Genomic DNA, 15,863 nt, shown 5'->3' with positions numbered 1-15,863 from the left:
AAAAAAACCTGCCACCCTGAATCTGCAATTCTGAGACACAGTGCCACAAGGTGAAGTTTACTCTGGAAGGTTCAGAATAACAGATGGTTACTGGCACAAGGTGAGAAGAAAAAGCAAAGGAAAGGGAATGAGGCCTTCTGTGTATGTGTGATTTACTAGCGTGTTTTAAAGTGTTCTAACTTGTGTTTAACAAAAATAGTCTCGAGTTTGGATTTACAGTTGTTCTCTTTCTTAGAAACATTCAGACAATTGATGCAAAACAGTGTCTTCCAGCCTGACTGGTACCTTCTATTCTGCAGTCCCACTTTGGGACCAGTTCAACTCTCCGTACAAAATACAAATGATGCAAATATTGCGGGAAGGAGCTATGCTGACCTAGAGGTTTGGTGAAATCCAGTATTGACTCTGAAGGCAGAGAAGATAATTTACATGAAAGGTGCAACAATTAATCTTTGAGGAGGTGTTTAGATGGTATAGTATTTAGACATATAGAGTCACAGATGTAATGGTACTGGCATTGGCGCTAAGGCTACTCATCCTGTCTAGGTGGCTGTTGTGGTGAAGCCTGTTGGAAAGGCAACAGGGAGAAAAATAAAATCTTGAAAGATTTTTTAGCTTTATCCTTTTTAACATTTAAAATTATTATCTGCCTGAAAAACACATACTGTCTGTTAGCAAACATTGAAAATTGCAAAGAGATGGGCATTATACAGACATAAACCACATTTGTGACACACTGAAACCACAAGAAGGCTCTTGACTCCTCTACAAGCTAGGAGATGATAATAAATAAGAATGCACCTTTTTCTCAAAACAATGAGCCAAATTCTGGTTTCAGTGCTAAAGGCAGAAATCCTGTCTTACTCCAGTAAAACTGCCACAGGGTTGTATGAAGTACACATTATAGTAAATCAGAGCACACCTTGGTCCAGCACTGGTAAACACTCGTGAAATTGTGTTCTAATTTCTAAAAGTAACTACTGGTATCATGGATAATTTGGTGTTACAATTAAGTGGCATGAAAACATGCTGTTAACAAGAGAAGTGAAAGCCACAGAGCACCAAAGTGAATAAAGATGTCTTTCCAAAGAGTTTAATACATTCCATAAGCCCAAGAAATATGCCATGAAGCTGTACCTGTACATCCCTCAGGGTTTTCTTTGGCCAGGTTCCAGTACAACGGTTTGCATTTACTACAGGTAGGGCCTTCAACGTGTTGAAGACATTGACAATAGCCCTAATGACAGAATGCAGTTTATATGGGTTTCATCTGTTTCATAAAATACATACTGCTCTTTAGTACTAAGAAAAACCCACTATTATTAACAGCTCAGGCAGTTTACTGACTTTTATAGATGCATGGAAACTGTGGCTAATTAAGACTTCTTAGATTTTTCTGTCTCATGCTATCAGCACAGGATTGTTCCACCCTGCATATTTTTTCTGTATCTGATTTATTCTAAATGTCTTCACAGATATACTTTCCAATTCTTTTACAGCCTTATTAGAACTGCTCTAAAGTATTAAATGTTTTGCAAAAAGTTTAAAGACCAAATTTCCTTAAAAATAATATTTTTTAATATTTACGCCTTCCTTTATTGATGGAAGACACACATAGCTGTATACATGAGCCTACATAGATACTTCTTCCATCTGTCAGACTTATTCTCTAGGTTTTCTTTGCTATACATTTAGCAATGACTGATTTCTGGTAATATGCTACTAATAATAACTATCAGTGTATTAATAACAATAATAGTGGAATAGCAACAGTTACAAAGATACAATAATTTTTTCAAGAATGATTTGATGCTGAAATGGCCCTTGCAAAGCAGAACCAGAAGGTCTTTGAGACATGCATGGGTATATGTGCACATCTACATATATATATATTAGTGTTCTAGCATAAAAAGTATGCATATTTCATATAGAAAAGATTTTTTAAAAAGAAAAATCTTAACAGGTAATTGCATTGATATGATCAAAGAATAAAACAAATTTTATTTCCACTCTCACTCTGCAAATAAGTAATGTGCAATTCTTTCACAGTCTAAAAGCAGGCTTCAGGACTTGAGCAATGAAGCAAATATGATCAGCAAAGGCACAGGAATTATTAACACATACCATTAGCTACAGTGGTAGAATACTCACAGAATGAGAACCAATGCTACCTGAAGGGTCACATTCACTGTTGACACCTTTATGAAATTAAAAAACAAACAAATTGAAAGATCTTTTGAAAACAGAGCTGTGGAATGTAGTAGTGCAGAAGTACAATGCAGCAGGTGTGAGTTTGAAAGGGCTTTTTAATACAGCTACCTCAGAGGGACACAAATACTTTAAACTTCCAAGACCAGCAGAAGCCTTTAATAATGATTTTTCAAATGTGTATTTAGCCTGGCTTAGACTATTTTATTTGGTATGCAAAGTAGTCACTTGGAAAAATATAGCACTAACCAACAGAACTGAGAGACTTTTTCTTAAAGTTCCTCTCCCATCATCTAAAAAAGGTTTTAATCTTATAATTCACTTAATAAAATAACATATAGAACAATAAATAAGCTCATCTAATATGTACTTCTGGTGTGTCCCTTCCTCACTATGCTTCAGAGGTTTCTATAAAACTTCGCATGCAGCAGACTGCCCTGGAGAACCCTGCAATAAAAATGGGGACAATCCAAATCAGAATGGAGGATTCTTCCTCAGAAGCATTACCTTTGCAATAGGGGAAACTGTCGGCTGCAGAGAAGCATCTGTCGCATCGTCTCCCTGTGACACCCATTTGACACTTGCACTGCCCTGATATCAGCTCACAGGTGCTGTGCTGGGAACCATCGGGAGAGCACTGGCAAGCTATACAACAAACAGAGACAGTGATGGGAGGGTTCACCCCATAGGTACGAAGCAACAACTTTCCAAAATTTAGTACTGTAAAGGTTTTGAATACTATTTGTCTCAAGTGTTCTTCATTTTTCTTTCTAATAAATAGTTCACAAGGTCCTCCTATAACAGCAACAGTGATGATGTGCCAGGGAGGACTATCAGAGTGTGTGCCTAGCAGGAAGCCTGGCCACTGCCTGGATCTTCAGAGGTTTTGTTGCCAGCTTTGGATGGAACAAAGCTATCATAGTTACATAGGTATCTCCAGTAAAAGGAAGAAAGGCTTTTACTCACACAAGCAGCTGGGATAGCTGTAATAACCTGCAGCGCAATGGTCACATCTAAGTCCAGCGTAGTTACTACGGCACAGACACTGACCTCTAGGATCACAGGTATTCTCCACAGAGCCAACAGCATCACAGTTACATTCTGTACAGAGAAAAAAAAATAGTAACTATCCTAATAGATACATGTCTAAACCAGTATTTGAAAAAAAAAAAAAGTCACCTTTGAATGGAAATCTAAAGCAATCCATGAGGAATTCAGACAAACCATAATTTTACCACCAAAAATAAATACCCTGAAATAGATGCTTATACTGTTATTACCTCCTCAACCATTGATAATCAGGTTCTTACTGCAATTCTGTAATGTATAGTTTAGAGATTTAGTTTGATGCCTTGCAAAACACGTGTAAGGGATGAAAATCCACCTTACAATGGAAAGAATGTCACATGTGAGAGGTACTTAACATCTTCTAAAAATAACCTCTGAGAAACGGCATCCATAAAGCTAGGTTAGGTCCAATGGCTAACAAGAAGCTTATTAGTAATGATGCACAAATTCATGATGTACAAATAAATCATGCACAAGGTAAAAACTGCTGACATCCTAATTCTACAAGCTAGCAAGCAGTGCATTGCAGGCATCCGCATGTAATACACGAGGCATGTTGCCAGACTATAACAACTAATTTCTCTTTGAATTATCACAATTTTAGGCTAACAGCTCTATCACAGATAAGTCATGCTATTTCATTGAAACAATGCTGGACATTACACAGGGTCACACTTCATGGGTGCATGAATGGGAGCCCATCCGGGAATCTCGGCTGCCCCAGGCACAAGCTGAAGTGTTGCACTTAATCACTCGGATTTTACGACTGACAGAAATAGCTAACTGACAGAAATACAAATCAAACACTGTCATTCTGTTCCATGTTCATGCTCCTTGTTCCCCCTTTCAGTTCCTCTTTCTGCAGCAGCCAGGGACATCTGACTTTGTTGTGTTTACTTCAAAGATGCCTGGAAAGACGCAGAGCTTGCTACGAAGTTAGTACAAGAGAAATACAAATACTGAAGCTTCCAGAAACATCACCCACACTAGAGGCCACTTCCAGCTGAACATTACATTGCATTCTCTCCTCATTTCAATAACATTGATTAGTTTAAAAGCTTTATTTTTATACCACTCCCATTGAATAAAGCTTCTATTGAGTTCAACAAGACAAGACCAGATCAGTTTTAGCTGCAGGAGCCAAAAAGTTATAGATCTATCTCACTTTTGAGGGAATAGCAGGCTCACTTTCCACCACAGTTTGCAGCATGCCACATTGGTTTAAATTTAAACCCATGGTAGTTTATTTTAACAGAACAAGATGTGAACTACAGCAGTTTTGAGTGATCCTGCTGACTATGTTTTCAACTATTTTTATCTGTCTTTCACAATTATTTTCTTGCATGCTCTTTTAGGCTTTTACATTTCTGTTTCTTTTGGTGTTAAAAGTTCAAAGGTATTCAGTATGCATTTGATTTGCTTTAAGATTGCTACCTGATTCAGCTCTAAGAAAAAAAATGGTGTTTGTTTTAAAAAAACCCCACTGAACAGCATGTACCCATGCAGAAGCCTGATTTTATGTTTTTCATTAAAAAATGTTAATCTACTCCAGACCATACAAACACAGCCATGTAGTATTTCTTTATTCCACCCATTTTTTTTGGTAACACAACACACTACATCTTTGCAAGGGCATAACGAAGTCTAGTCTGCTGTCTATTCACAGGACATAAAAAAGTACATAAACCCAAAAGGAAGACGACTACTATAGCCAACAACTAAAAATAACAAGAGGAGGAAGTAAATAATAATGTTCTATATAACTCTTGTTAAGTTATGTATGTACAGGAAAGTACATACCAGCACATCCTCAGCAATATCCTATATTCCTTCTCACAGTAAAATTCACTAAGCATTAAGGGCCTGTCTCTCACTTACTGCAAAGGCAGACAAAACCTAGAGGCCAGATAGGACTTGATGGATTCCTCATACATACACAAGACCATTATGATATTCCAGGTCATACTTCCATCAATTTTCCTCTCTCCTAAAAAGCAGGCTAATCCTTGGTGGCAGGTACACTGGTGGAATCCCATGGAGACCATTTGTGTTTCATGATTACATGAACAGCGGTTGGCTCAGTGCCCGCCGGATGATCTTAAAGTGAGTAAGAAATCACCATGAAGGGAAAAATGGGAGCTTCTCATTTTCACATTTACAGAGCACACATTTTACAACGTACCAAAGACCCTCTCCAAAAGTAGATTAGTACGTCACAGCTCTGCTATGCCAGTTCCTTAGCAGTCAAGCATGCGCTGTTGTTGTAGGCCTCCACATGAAAATAGCTTTCAAATCCTTTGGATATTAGTAAGACAGCTGTGCCTACTGAGATTATATCAAACAATATGACAATACACAAAAAAAGTCTGTGAGAAAACAGACTATACAATTCTTCTCTACTACGGAAACATGCCTGGAACTGGAGAATTAGAACATATAAGGATTTCACTATAGAGCATAAGAGTCCCTTGCCCATTTACTGCTATGAACATTGCTTCAGCCACTGCAAAAATGGTACCTGAAAAGCACTCTTGTCTGCCTGTTCCGGGGCCTGTTTGATACTGTACATGCAATCAGCAGCCTTACCTTGACAGGCAGGAAATGAGTGGTGGCCAGGCTGACAACCATCACACTGACGTCCAGCTACCCCTGGGCGACAAAGACACCTCCCAAGAAAATCGCAGACTTCGGGCTCAGTACCAGCTGAGTTACATTCGCACACTGTGACAAGAAAAGACATTTCAGAGGCATAGGCTCTCTTCTTTTATCTTTCTTTAAATAATTAAAAAAAACATTTAAAAGCACCACTTTCTGATGCTCAACAGGACCAAAATCTTCCCATCAAACTTATTTTGACTGATATGGGCAATCAATTTTATTGATTGCCCTTATCAGTAATAATTCAGTACTGAGGAAGACATTAATGAAAGAGCAAAAGAATCTGGCTCACAGTAACTACTGTGTTCAGTATCAGTGTTGAAGTACTATACTTAGCCTGTCCCCATTCAGAGTCTGATTTATCAGCTAAGCGAGATGGCAACTACCGAAAGTAATTTCATCCTTTTTAAGACTAAAATGAAATAATTTATCATTTGGATTTAAAAATCTCAGTTGGGAAGGGTTAATAAAATGCCTAAAAAGACTGTACGGAGATGGTTAATACATTTTAAAAACAGTCAGTTTTCTACTATTGATTAGAAAGGGCAGCTTGATGCATCAAAGCGAGGCTGCAAACAAAAATTAAAGACAAATAAAATTTTTTAAAACCAAGGATAAGTAACAGAAATGTTCCCACTGGTATTCTAAATGTCATCAATCTTATTAAATCCAACCTCAAACTGGAGCCTGACAGCTGCATTACACAGCAGACAGCGATCAACGAAACAAAGGCATTTTTAGATAGAAATCCCCTCTCATCATATTTTTCTTCTTCTGTGACTTGTGTGAGTTTTGGGAGAGCCCCTCATTAACGCAAATGTGTGGCAAAAAGGACTGAAATTCCCTCAGTATAAAACTTGGGTCCGTGTTTTGGATATGCTTGCTGACAGGGAATGTTTTGGCTTACCAAGGCAGAAGGGGTAATGAAAATACCCAACTGCGCAGGTATCACAGGAAAACCCCTGAAATCCAGTTCGACATCTGCACTGTCCAGTGTTTCCATCGCAGTCACTGCCCAGTACTCCTGTACCGTGGCACTGGCACGCTGAAGAGCACATTTGTAAAGAAAACATTTGCGGCATTACAGTCTTAAAGTTCATATTTCACTTGGACGCCAAATGCTGGCTGTAAATCACCAGAGCACAGGCTCCAAGTCTCAAAGAAACTATGGCACTTACGCAGACACTGGGGGCCAAAATACCCTGGTTTGCAGCCACCTTCTAGTTATAACAGGAAAGGAAAAGAAAGAAAGGAACAAAGTTAGTACATAAAATCATGTAACTCCTCATATTTTTTCAGAGAAAAACAGATCAGTGCTTAGTAATTACTACTCCTGAACCAACAAAACTATTTGTATGACACTTACACACAAATACAATGTTAAAAAATTTTAATCATGCTGAGTCTGCTAGTAAAAATTTACAACTTCTACAGACATAGCAGCTTCCACTTGGAGGCAGTTGCCTTTCTTATGCCTTCAGACTCAGATACTACTGTAAATAGCTCAAGATCTTTATAATTCTTCATTTTATCTTTGGAGTTTCTTTCTTCTTTGTTTTAAAAATATGTGAGAGAAGAGGATATGTAACAGAGCATACTCAGAGGCCTACCAGGGCAATCCGTTTGGATGCTGTATGAAGGAGATAAGTGGTATAGGAGACTGAGACTTTGTGGGCTGTAATGACAACTGCAGACACTTCCAAGAAAACAATTAGGACTTGTAAATGCATCGATGGATTTGTACTGTCTGCTTATATCTGAGTGTCTGCTGCATTCACAGAACACCACACTTTTTCATTTGCCAACATAAACTCCAGTTCTATTAAAGCTAATAGAAATAAAGGGGAAAAATGCTGATTTTAGGGTATGACAAAGTCGTGAGATTTTTAAAGTCAGTAATCCTGAAGTACATTACAAGTATGTATTTGACTGATTAACTGCTAGCTGTAATGATGTCTCAGTTCTGCAGTATAATAATATATACTAAAAAATATAAGCCCACTGAGGGAATCATTATATGGATTTCAAGCAGCTTTGTGGTGGGCTAAACAAGAAATACGTAGCTCTCTTAGAAATCAGAGTTCTTCACTGCCAAGAGCAATGTACAGTTTGCCAGGTGCAAGAGGACAGTCTAGAAGCAGAGGCCAGTTAGCCTTAAGAAATTTACATCACAAAGCAGCTGACAAGTTGCATGTGTCAGAAAGTCTTGATGGATCTGTTCATAAGAGCACCAAACAAGATGGTCAGCCTCTTCTGCAGATGTTTACCACAGGCTAATGAAACTTATTTTGATCCATAACTCTTTCTGAAACCAGCCTACCAAACTGTTTAATATGGACACAACAATATGATGAACTTCTGCCAAGAACAAAGGCTCTCTGGAAGATAAATACCAACAGTGGCAAAATTACTACATAAATCTCCACAAAAGAGCATGCACCACTGAAACAGTGAAAAACAGCAACACAGGGAAAAACAGTGAAATGAGGGGAAAAAAAACCAACAACTTGCCGATTATGTCACCAGCCATAGCATCTCTTGGATTTGGAGAAGAAACAGAATATACAGGAATACCTTTAAAACAAAAGAAACAGTGACGTTTATTTGAAACAGACACAGTTATTTCACTAAAAATTATGACAAACTATGAAGTCATCTCCTGTCAATACAGGGAGCATGATATTCACGCAATTTCAGCAACCAACTTCAGCTTAGTTTTTCTTTCAGTTAGGACCAAGGCAAGAAAAATTTTACAATCTCCTCAACGAGGTACAAACATCCCTTCTTAAAAGAACAGTATGAAAGGCCAGACCCTATTTGGAAATGCTACCAGGTTGCTTCCCTGCCCCATTCCCTTTTGTACAGAAAGCTTTCTCATGCTAGATGGTGTTATAAGAGCTATTTAGGGAGCTCCACATTTATTTCATATTTCCAACTGAAGCTCCATCTCCTGCTATGTGGCTCTATCACTGACTGTGTGAACTGCCAGAATTCATGATGTTTGTTACATCTTGGGAACTTTTTATTTTAAAATCCTCCAGATTAGGAATGGGAAAGACATCCCAATAAAATGTCCCGCCATTAAGTTGGATCCAAAGTTTACGTGCTACAAAGATCAGTGGGATTTAGATCAAGGCCTATGTAAGCTGAATTTACTTGAAAATGTTGGATTACAAACAAGAGGATGTCATAGTCTTGCCCTACTCAGCAGCCAAAATACCAGACACGCCCCCTTAGCACCCCCCTGCAGTTGGACAGGGAAGAGAATCAGTAAAGAAAAGAAGGCAAAACTCGTCGGTTGAGATAAAAACAGCTTAAGAGAACAACAGAGGAAAAGAAAAAAAGAGGTGGAAAACAAACAAAAAAAATCCAATAACAGAAAAGACTTAGGCACATGATTCACAGGACAATAGCTCAAGATGGATCCTGATGGATCCTCCCTCCCAAGTAGCAGAAATCTGCCCTCAGCACCATCCCCACTTTACACACTAAGCATGATGTCACAAGGTATGGAACAGCCCTTTGGCCAATTTGGGTAAACCTATCCCAGCTGTTGGCTAATTAGTAACCTATCCCAGCTGTGTCCCCCAGCCACAGGTGCCAGCAGCTCCAGCTCCTCTCCCAGCTCAGGTGAAAATTAACTCTATCCTAGACAGAACCAGAATAGAGGATAAATAAGATGTGATGATCTAGGCTGCAGTGTATGGAGAGGATTTATTGTATCACAGTCACTGAATTCAAACATTTCATTTTTTACACTGTTTTTCCCTTAGTTTTGTATTTATTTTCCTCTCCTTCCATTTTTATCATGGTAGCTCTGTTTTAGTCAGACCTCAAATCTTGCCCCAGAACACCACTTCTTTTACTGGCTGCCAGAAACACACTTCTCCTAAGGGCACAAAACATCCCACTGATGCATTTTTAGAATCTGATGATGGAGTCACAAACTTTTATGCAGCAAATAAAATTCTGATGTTCCTTTTTCCCTCAGTTATTTTACATACATTTTTTTTTATTGGGAAAGCGTTTAATTTGCTGAATTCTCAACACTTAATTTAAATCTCTTTATTTTAAAGAAAAAAATCTAATTTTCAATTAATCAATAGCATTACTTAGTATTCTGTTACCACTTTCAATAAGCAGAAGTACTCAGCCTTTGTGTCACATTGTTTGTTTCCTTTGGATTTACAAACACCTTTCCTTCAACCATTTCTTAAAAAATCTGAAACAAACTGGAACCCTTCCTTCACCACATATCTGCACCTACCTGCAGTCCAGTAAAAATAAGAGAGCATGGCTGAGAGCCTTACGCTCTGCCAGGAAGGCCTTTTCAGCATTACACAAGCACTATTATAGAATTATTTTTATTTATTTTAGAATCTTCCAAAAGCCCACAAGCCTTTTTTTTTTATCAGGGATGCAAGTTCCAAATCCTAAGAGGTGTCAGATAGAACACATAACCATTTCCTACCCTCTCTTTCACCACAGTCCCGTTCCACTTCCCAGTCCAAGTGCTCTTTGTACCTAAAGACCCTGAGACATGTTTAAACAACTTGTCCAGGGCTTTAGGACTAGAGTTCATGACTTACTGAGAGATAGGCTGTAGCCTCAGAGAAGATGTCTTACATGAATTCAGAATTGTGAAAATGCAGCACAATCTATTCGATTTTCAAGTAACCACTGTTTTGTAAAATAACGCAGATTCTCTTCAGTATTATGACAACTGATTTATCAGAATGTGTAAACATAGGAAGCTGAAATGCCAGATGTTTTAACCAAGTCAAGTGTAACGAAAACTGTTAATTCTTTAATGCACATCTAAAATACTGGAAAAGAGGCATTTTTATTTGTATACTTACGGACACAAAATGGATAACCATAGAATCCATCAGCACAGCGTTCACAGTTTTCTCCCTGGAAATTCTGCTTACAGAAGCAGCGGCCCGACCCTTCCTCACAGCCTTCTGCATGCTCCGCGTTACAACTGCAGGCTAAGTAAGCATCAGCAATTAGGCACTCTTTGGCAAAGAATTAATCTGCCTTTTACAGCAGCACACAATGACATTATAACAGTAAATCTGCAGTTGCGAATGACTCTTTATTTAAAGAATTCACATTTGCATGCTGTTACATATTTTCCAAGTAGTTTATATCACCAATTAATCTTTGTGATATCCCTTAGAAGTAAGACCTACCTTATTTTCTTTTAATTTTTTTTTTAATTCAGAAAGCTGCATGTTATTACTCCACAGCACTGCAGCAACTCTCTCTTCTGTGGCATCTGTTCATCTCTCTCCATGGTGTAAGCCAAGCACCAAGCTCCATCCACCTTCCTTAGACACCCCGTGCAACATTATAGCAGCACAATGTGGCTCCGTTGGCTTCCCATTCATTTCAATAATCAAACACAGCAAACCATAGTTTCCTCCTACCTGTCACAAGACTCCTTCAGCCTGTTTGTAATCCAACCCTTATCTCTTACCCATATTCAGTTCTTCTTGTTTAAATGTTATTTTAGTAATTATCCTATTGCATTATTTGTCATTAGGTTCAACACCGCATAAAATAGGAGTAGTGATCCTCATGACCTTTTCAGCTATAGAATAAAACTTTCAAGTGACTAAGAGCCAAAGGATACCTCAAATGTACATCAGAAAGCTAAGAGAAGCAAGGTCATGAGGGTAGGATATAAGAGTGGCTTTTTAGAGGTCATGCCAGCTCACTGTGAGGTGTGTAGCAACATTCCCGGCTTACATGATCCCGTCTCCTCAGCAGCATTTCTGGCTTACTTCCTCCTACTGCCCTTCTGCTGGTGTGAAGCTTTAGGCTCATATGACACATAAGTTGAGAAGAAAGGGTCTAAAAAGGTCTAAGGCAACACAGAAAGCCATCTGCAGTTGTTCTCTAGCATCTTTCAGCCACTCTTTCATTTTACCTCCCCAAAAGACGCCTTGATTATAGCCAAAAAAAAACCCCAAGCCACCACACTTAATAGAGAAGGACTCACGTATACAGCCATCAGGAGCTCTTGCTGGAACACTGTAAGGACGATAGTAACCTTTTGCACACTTCTCACAGTTAATACCAGCTGTGTTATGCTGTGTAAAATAAAACAGAAGGAGAATATGAGATTAAAAAAAAAGGGAACTTGGAAGAATCAAGAAACAATAACATCCTTTACGCTGTTTCTATATACAACTAAAAAAAGGATCCAGACACGAAAAAATGGAATATGACTGCAGTAACGATAGCATTCATCACTTGCTGTTCTCTAACCACCTGTTCTCTACAGATTTCTGAATCATGGTATTGTCACATACAGCAGCTGAATTTTATCTTTAAAGCATTATAAAAAAAGAGCTACTAAAAAAAATCTAGGGAGGGAAAAATCCCTTTTCCCTATCACATGATATTTATCTCTTTTTATGCTGCTGTCTTCTCATAATGTGTACGTTCAGGCAACTGCATCATTAATTTTTCCTCATACTATGTTGGGTTTTTTTTAATACTCTATGTCTAAGATTAGCAACATCAAAATAAACCAACACCTGATCAGTCAGGTCAGCACAAAACAGATCTTTCATCAGAAAAGCATATGTCTCTGTTAAGGTGTGTTTTAAGCACACAGGAAAAAAACCATCGTAAGTAACTTGAACTACAGCAAAAATACGTAATTCTCCTGTGAACACAGTCCTGGGTGTTATTTCAACTCATGCAGCAAAGCTGTCCCCTGTGGTGGGAGCAGCAGGAGCATGCAGCAGCAATGGCATTCACCATGATCATGAGGCATTCTGGTGAGCTTGTAGTCTCGTGAGTGGGGAGCCGGAGGTTCAAGTTTCACTCTGGAGCAACCAAAGCAGCTGCCCCCAGCTCCCACTTGCTATTTAGTTCCTCTTTAGGGAGTGTTGCAATTCAGGGCCGAGCAGGGACCCAGCATTTAATGGAGGGATTGGTGGGGTAGCTCATGAGCAGGGCGCTCAGGAGGCTGCTGCTCATCGTTGGTGCTCTCAGTTTGCGCAGTACTTTTGGATTCTGCTTCCAGCTCTTCCAGGAGCCTCCTCCAGCATCTTCAGATCTGAGCTACTGCTGAGAAATGCTGGCACTATATCATGGAGGGTGATGCTCACATTGCACAGCTGACGGAGACACTGTGGCTGTTGCAGCACTTAGTATGGCAGGAGCACAGAGAGGCCCAGCATCTCAAAACTGTGGAGGGCTACTTGGAGATCGTGCAGTGATGGACTCCACACACTGCAGAGTACATTCTTCAGAGACTACTGGTGCTAATGCCCACGGCACATCAAAGGCCTCACTTCAGACAGAGCTCCAGGAGGTCGATGCTACTGTCCAGATCTGGGGCTGCAGAGAGTGCACGGGCCTCTCCCTGGGGCTGGAGCAGGTGATGAACCTATGTAGAGCTTGTGGGTAAGGATCAGAGTAGAGACCAGCACAGCTGATATTGCAGTAGGTGTCCGTTACAGACCACCTGAACAAGGCAGCACATGAAGCCTTCATTAGGCAGCTAGAGAAAGCTTTGGTACTCTTGGATTACTTTAAGCACCTCAACACCTGCCAGAAGGGCAATGCAGCTGGGTGCAAGCAATCCAGAAGTTATTTCAAATGTATCAAAGACAATTTCTGGATGCAGGGGTTCAGGAACCAGTTAGGAGAGATGTTCAAGCTGATACCCACAAACACGGAAGAACTGGTAGAAGATGTGAAGACTGAGGGTAGCTGTGGCTGCAGCAACCATGAAACTATGGATTATTAAATCCTGACACAAGTAAGCAAGACAAATAGTAGAATTACAATCCTGCGCTTCAGAAAAGCAGATTTTGGCTTTTTCAGGTATCTGCTTGGCAAGATCCTGCGTGAAACTGCCCTGGAGGGGAAAGGGGACCAGGAAAGCTAGTTGATTTTCATGGATATCCTCCTTAGCACAAAAACAGTCCTTTCCAATGTGCAGAAAGTCAAGCAAGTATGGCAGAAGGCCAGTACAGATAACTATAGAGCTCCTGATTGATCTCAAACTCAAAAAAAAAGGTACATAGAAAGTGGAAGCAGGAGCAGGCTACTTGGTGGCAATACAAAGACATTGCCCACATAGGTAGGAGTAGAGTCCAGAAAGCCAAAGCTTAGCTGGAGTTAAAACTAGCAAAGGAGATGAAGTGCAAAAAGAAAGGTTTCTAGGAGTACCTCAGCAGCAAAAGAAAAGCTAATGGGAGTATGGGCCCATTGCTTGGTGGGGAAGGAGACCCAGTGAACAAATAATTTCAGAAGCCATTTCTAAGCACACGAAGGACAGGAAAGTGATTGGGCCTATTCAACATAAATTTACACAGGGCAAAGCACGCCAAATCAACCTCATTGCTCTCTGTGGTAAGAAAACTGGTGCTGTGGACAATGGGTGGGCAGAGCCACCAAGATGGTGAGGCACTGAAGCACATGACATTGAAGAAGAGGCTGAGACAGCTGGGTCTCTTCAGCATTAAGAAAAGAGGGGAGAACTTACTGCTACCCACAACTACGTAATCAGAGGATACAGAGGGGATGGAGCCAGACTCTTCTAAGAAGTGCACAGCAATAGGATCACAGGCAACAGGCAGAGACTGGAGCATGGAAAATTCCAATCAGATATTAGGGAAAAGCATTTATCATGAAGGTGGTCAAACACTGAAACAGGCTGTTGTGAGTGGCTGTGGCATCTCTGTCCTTGGAGGTGTTCAAGGCTTGACTGAACAAGTCCCTGAGCTACTTGATTTCATTAGACCTGCTCCGAGTACGGGGCTGGACTATGTGATTTCCAGAGCTCCCTTGTTATGAGGCTCTAAAGAAACTGAATCTGTTTTTGTATGCAATGTTTCAATTCTATAATTTCTTCATTCAGGCAACCATTCTTAACACATTTTTCCCTGACACAAACAGAAAAAGTGCTTTATCCATGAAAAAAAAAAAAAGTGATAGTTATATTTATGGTGAACTCATTTAATCCAGCATAACTTCCATAAAATTAAGTTACAAACAATAAGTATCAGTCATATAACCAGGACTCGCAGATTTAGATTGATTCTGCTCTTTTCTATCCTGGAAGCAATATAAGAGAAATGTTCTTTCATGAACAAAGAGCTGACAGGAAGGACCAACATGATAAATCTTAGCAGACTGCATGAACAAAGATCTGCACAGAAATGTCAAGTGGAAGACAAAGAACATTTCTTCTACTTATGTTATTAAAAATAACTCTACTGTCTTCTGACTGCGTTTTGGACAACATCGGATTCTACTGTGGCAGTAAGATGGAAAACATACCCTATAAATTTAACTGGATATGTCCTTTTTTATTGCTTAAATACAGCTATATTTTTTAATGCACAGTATGGTAATACATAAATCATGATGTACAGGTTTCATAAGAAATTAAATTTACTATAATTTTTCCTCTGAACTACGTTCTGGTCAGCTGCTTGTCACCATACTTCAGATGACCAGACAACAAAAGTAAGACAGACTTTCAAGTAAGTCTGGATGTATTTAACCCTGAGATCACTGAATCAATGAATAATTTAGGTTGTAAGGAACCTCAGGAGGTCAGGTGATTCAGTTGCACTTAAAGCAGAGATAAATCTCAGATTAGATCAAGTTGATCAGAGCCTTGTATGATCTTTCTTGATAGCAATGAGCCAGAGTAGAACAAAAGTTACTCAAGACAAGAGACATTCTTTCTCTTTCCAAGACGTGCTATTCATTAATGACAGACAGAGTGTTAAGTCTCTGATTCCAAATTTATATTTGTTGATTCAATCCAACCAAGCCTCTAAGAGAGTTAAGAGGCTGAAGCATGTGACATGTAAGGAGAAACTGAGGGAACAGTTTTGGTTGGCTTGAAGAAGAGATGTTCAAGGTGGGTATAGGTGTCTACCTAAAAGGGG

General features: G+C 39.5%; 1 protein-coding gene across 1 annotated transcript in view; it reads right to left on the bottom strand.

Annotated features, from left to right (window-relative positions):
• Positions 1-15,863, bottom strand: part of LAMA3 (laminin subunit alpha 3) — a 121,083-nt gene that overhangs the window by 75,372 nt on the left and 29,848 nt on the right. Inside the window, exons 9-18 of the mRNA XM_086742264.1 lie at positions 11,942-12,032; positions 10,794-10,925; positions 8,446-8,508; positions 7,113-7,154; positions 6,842-6,979; positions 5,863-5,997; positions 3,175-3,309; positions 2,716-2,853; positions 2,152-2,198; positions 1,138-1,237 (exon numbers count right to left, since the gene is read on the bottom strand). Of these exons, the coding sequence (XP_086598390.1) occupies positions 1,138-1,237; positions 2,152-2,198; positions 2,716-2,853; positions 3,175-3,309; positions 5,863-5,997; positions 6,842-6,979; positions 7,113-7,154; positions 8,446-8,508; positions 10,794-10,925; positions 11,942-12,032 (1,021 nt within the window). The remainder of the gene's footprint in view (positions 1-1,137; positions 1,238-2,151; positions 2,199-2,715; positions 2,854-3,174; positions 3,310-5,862; positions 5,998-6,841; positions 6,980-7,112; positions 7,155-8,445; positions 8,509-10,793; positions 10,926-11,941; positions 12,033-15,863) is intronic.

Source organism: Chlamydotis macqueenii, chromosome 2 (assembly GCF_036417535.1).
Source record: "Chlamydotis macqueenii isolate bChlMac1 chromosome 2, bChlMac1.mat, whole genome shotgun sequence".
Lineage (NCBI taxonomy): Eukaryota > Metazoa > Chordata > Aves > Otidiformes > Otididae > Chlamydotis > Chlamydotis macqueenii.
The sequence above is the reverse complement of the archived record's forward strand: the minus strand, read 5'-3'. Positions and strand labels throughout refer to the sequence as shown.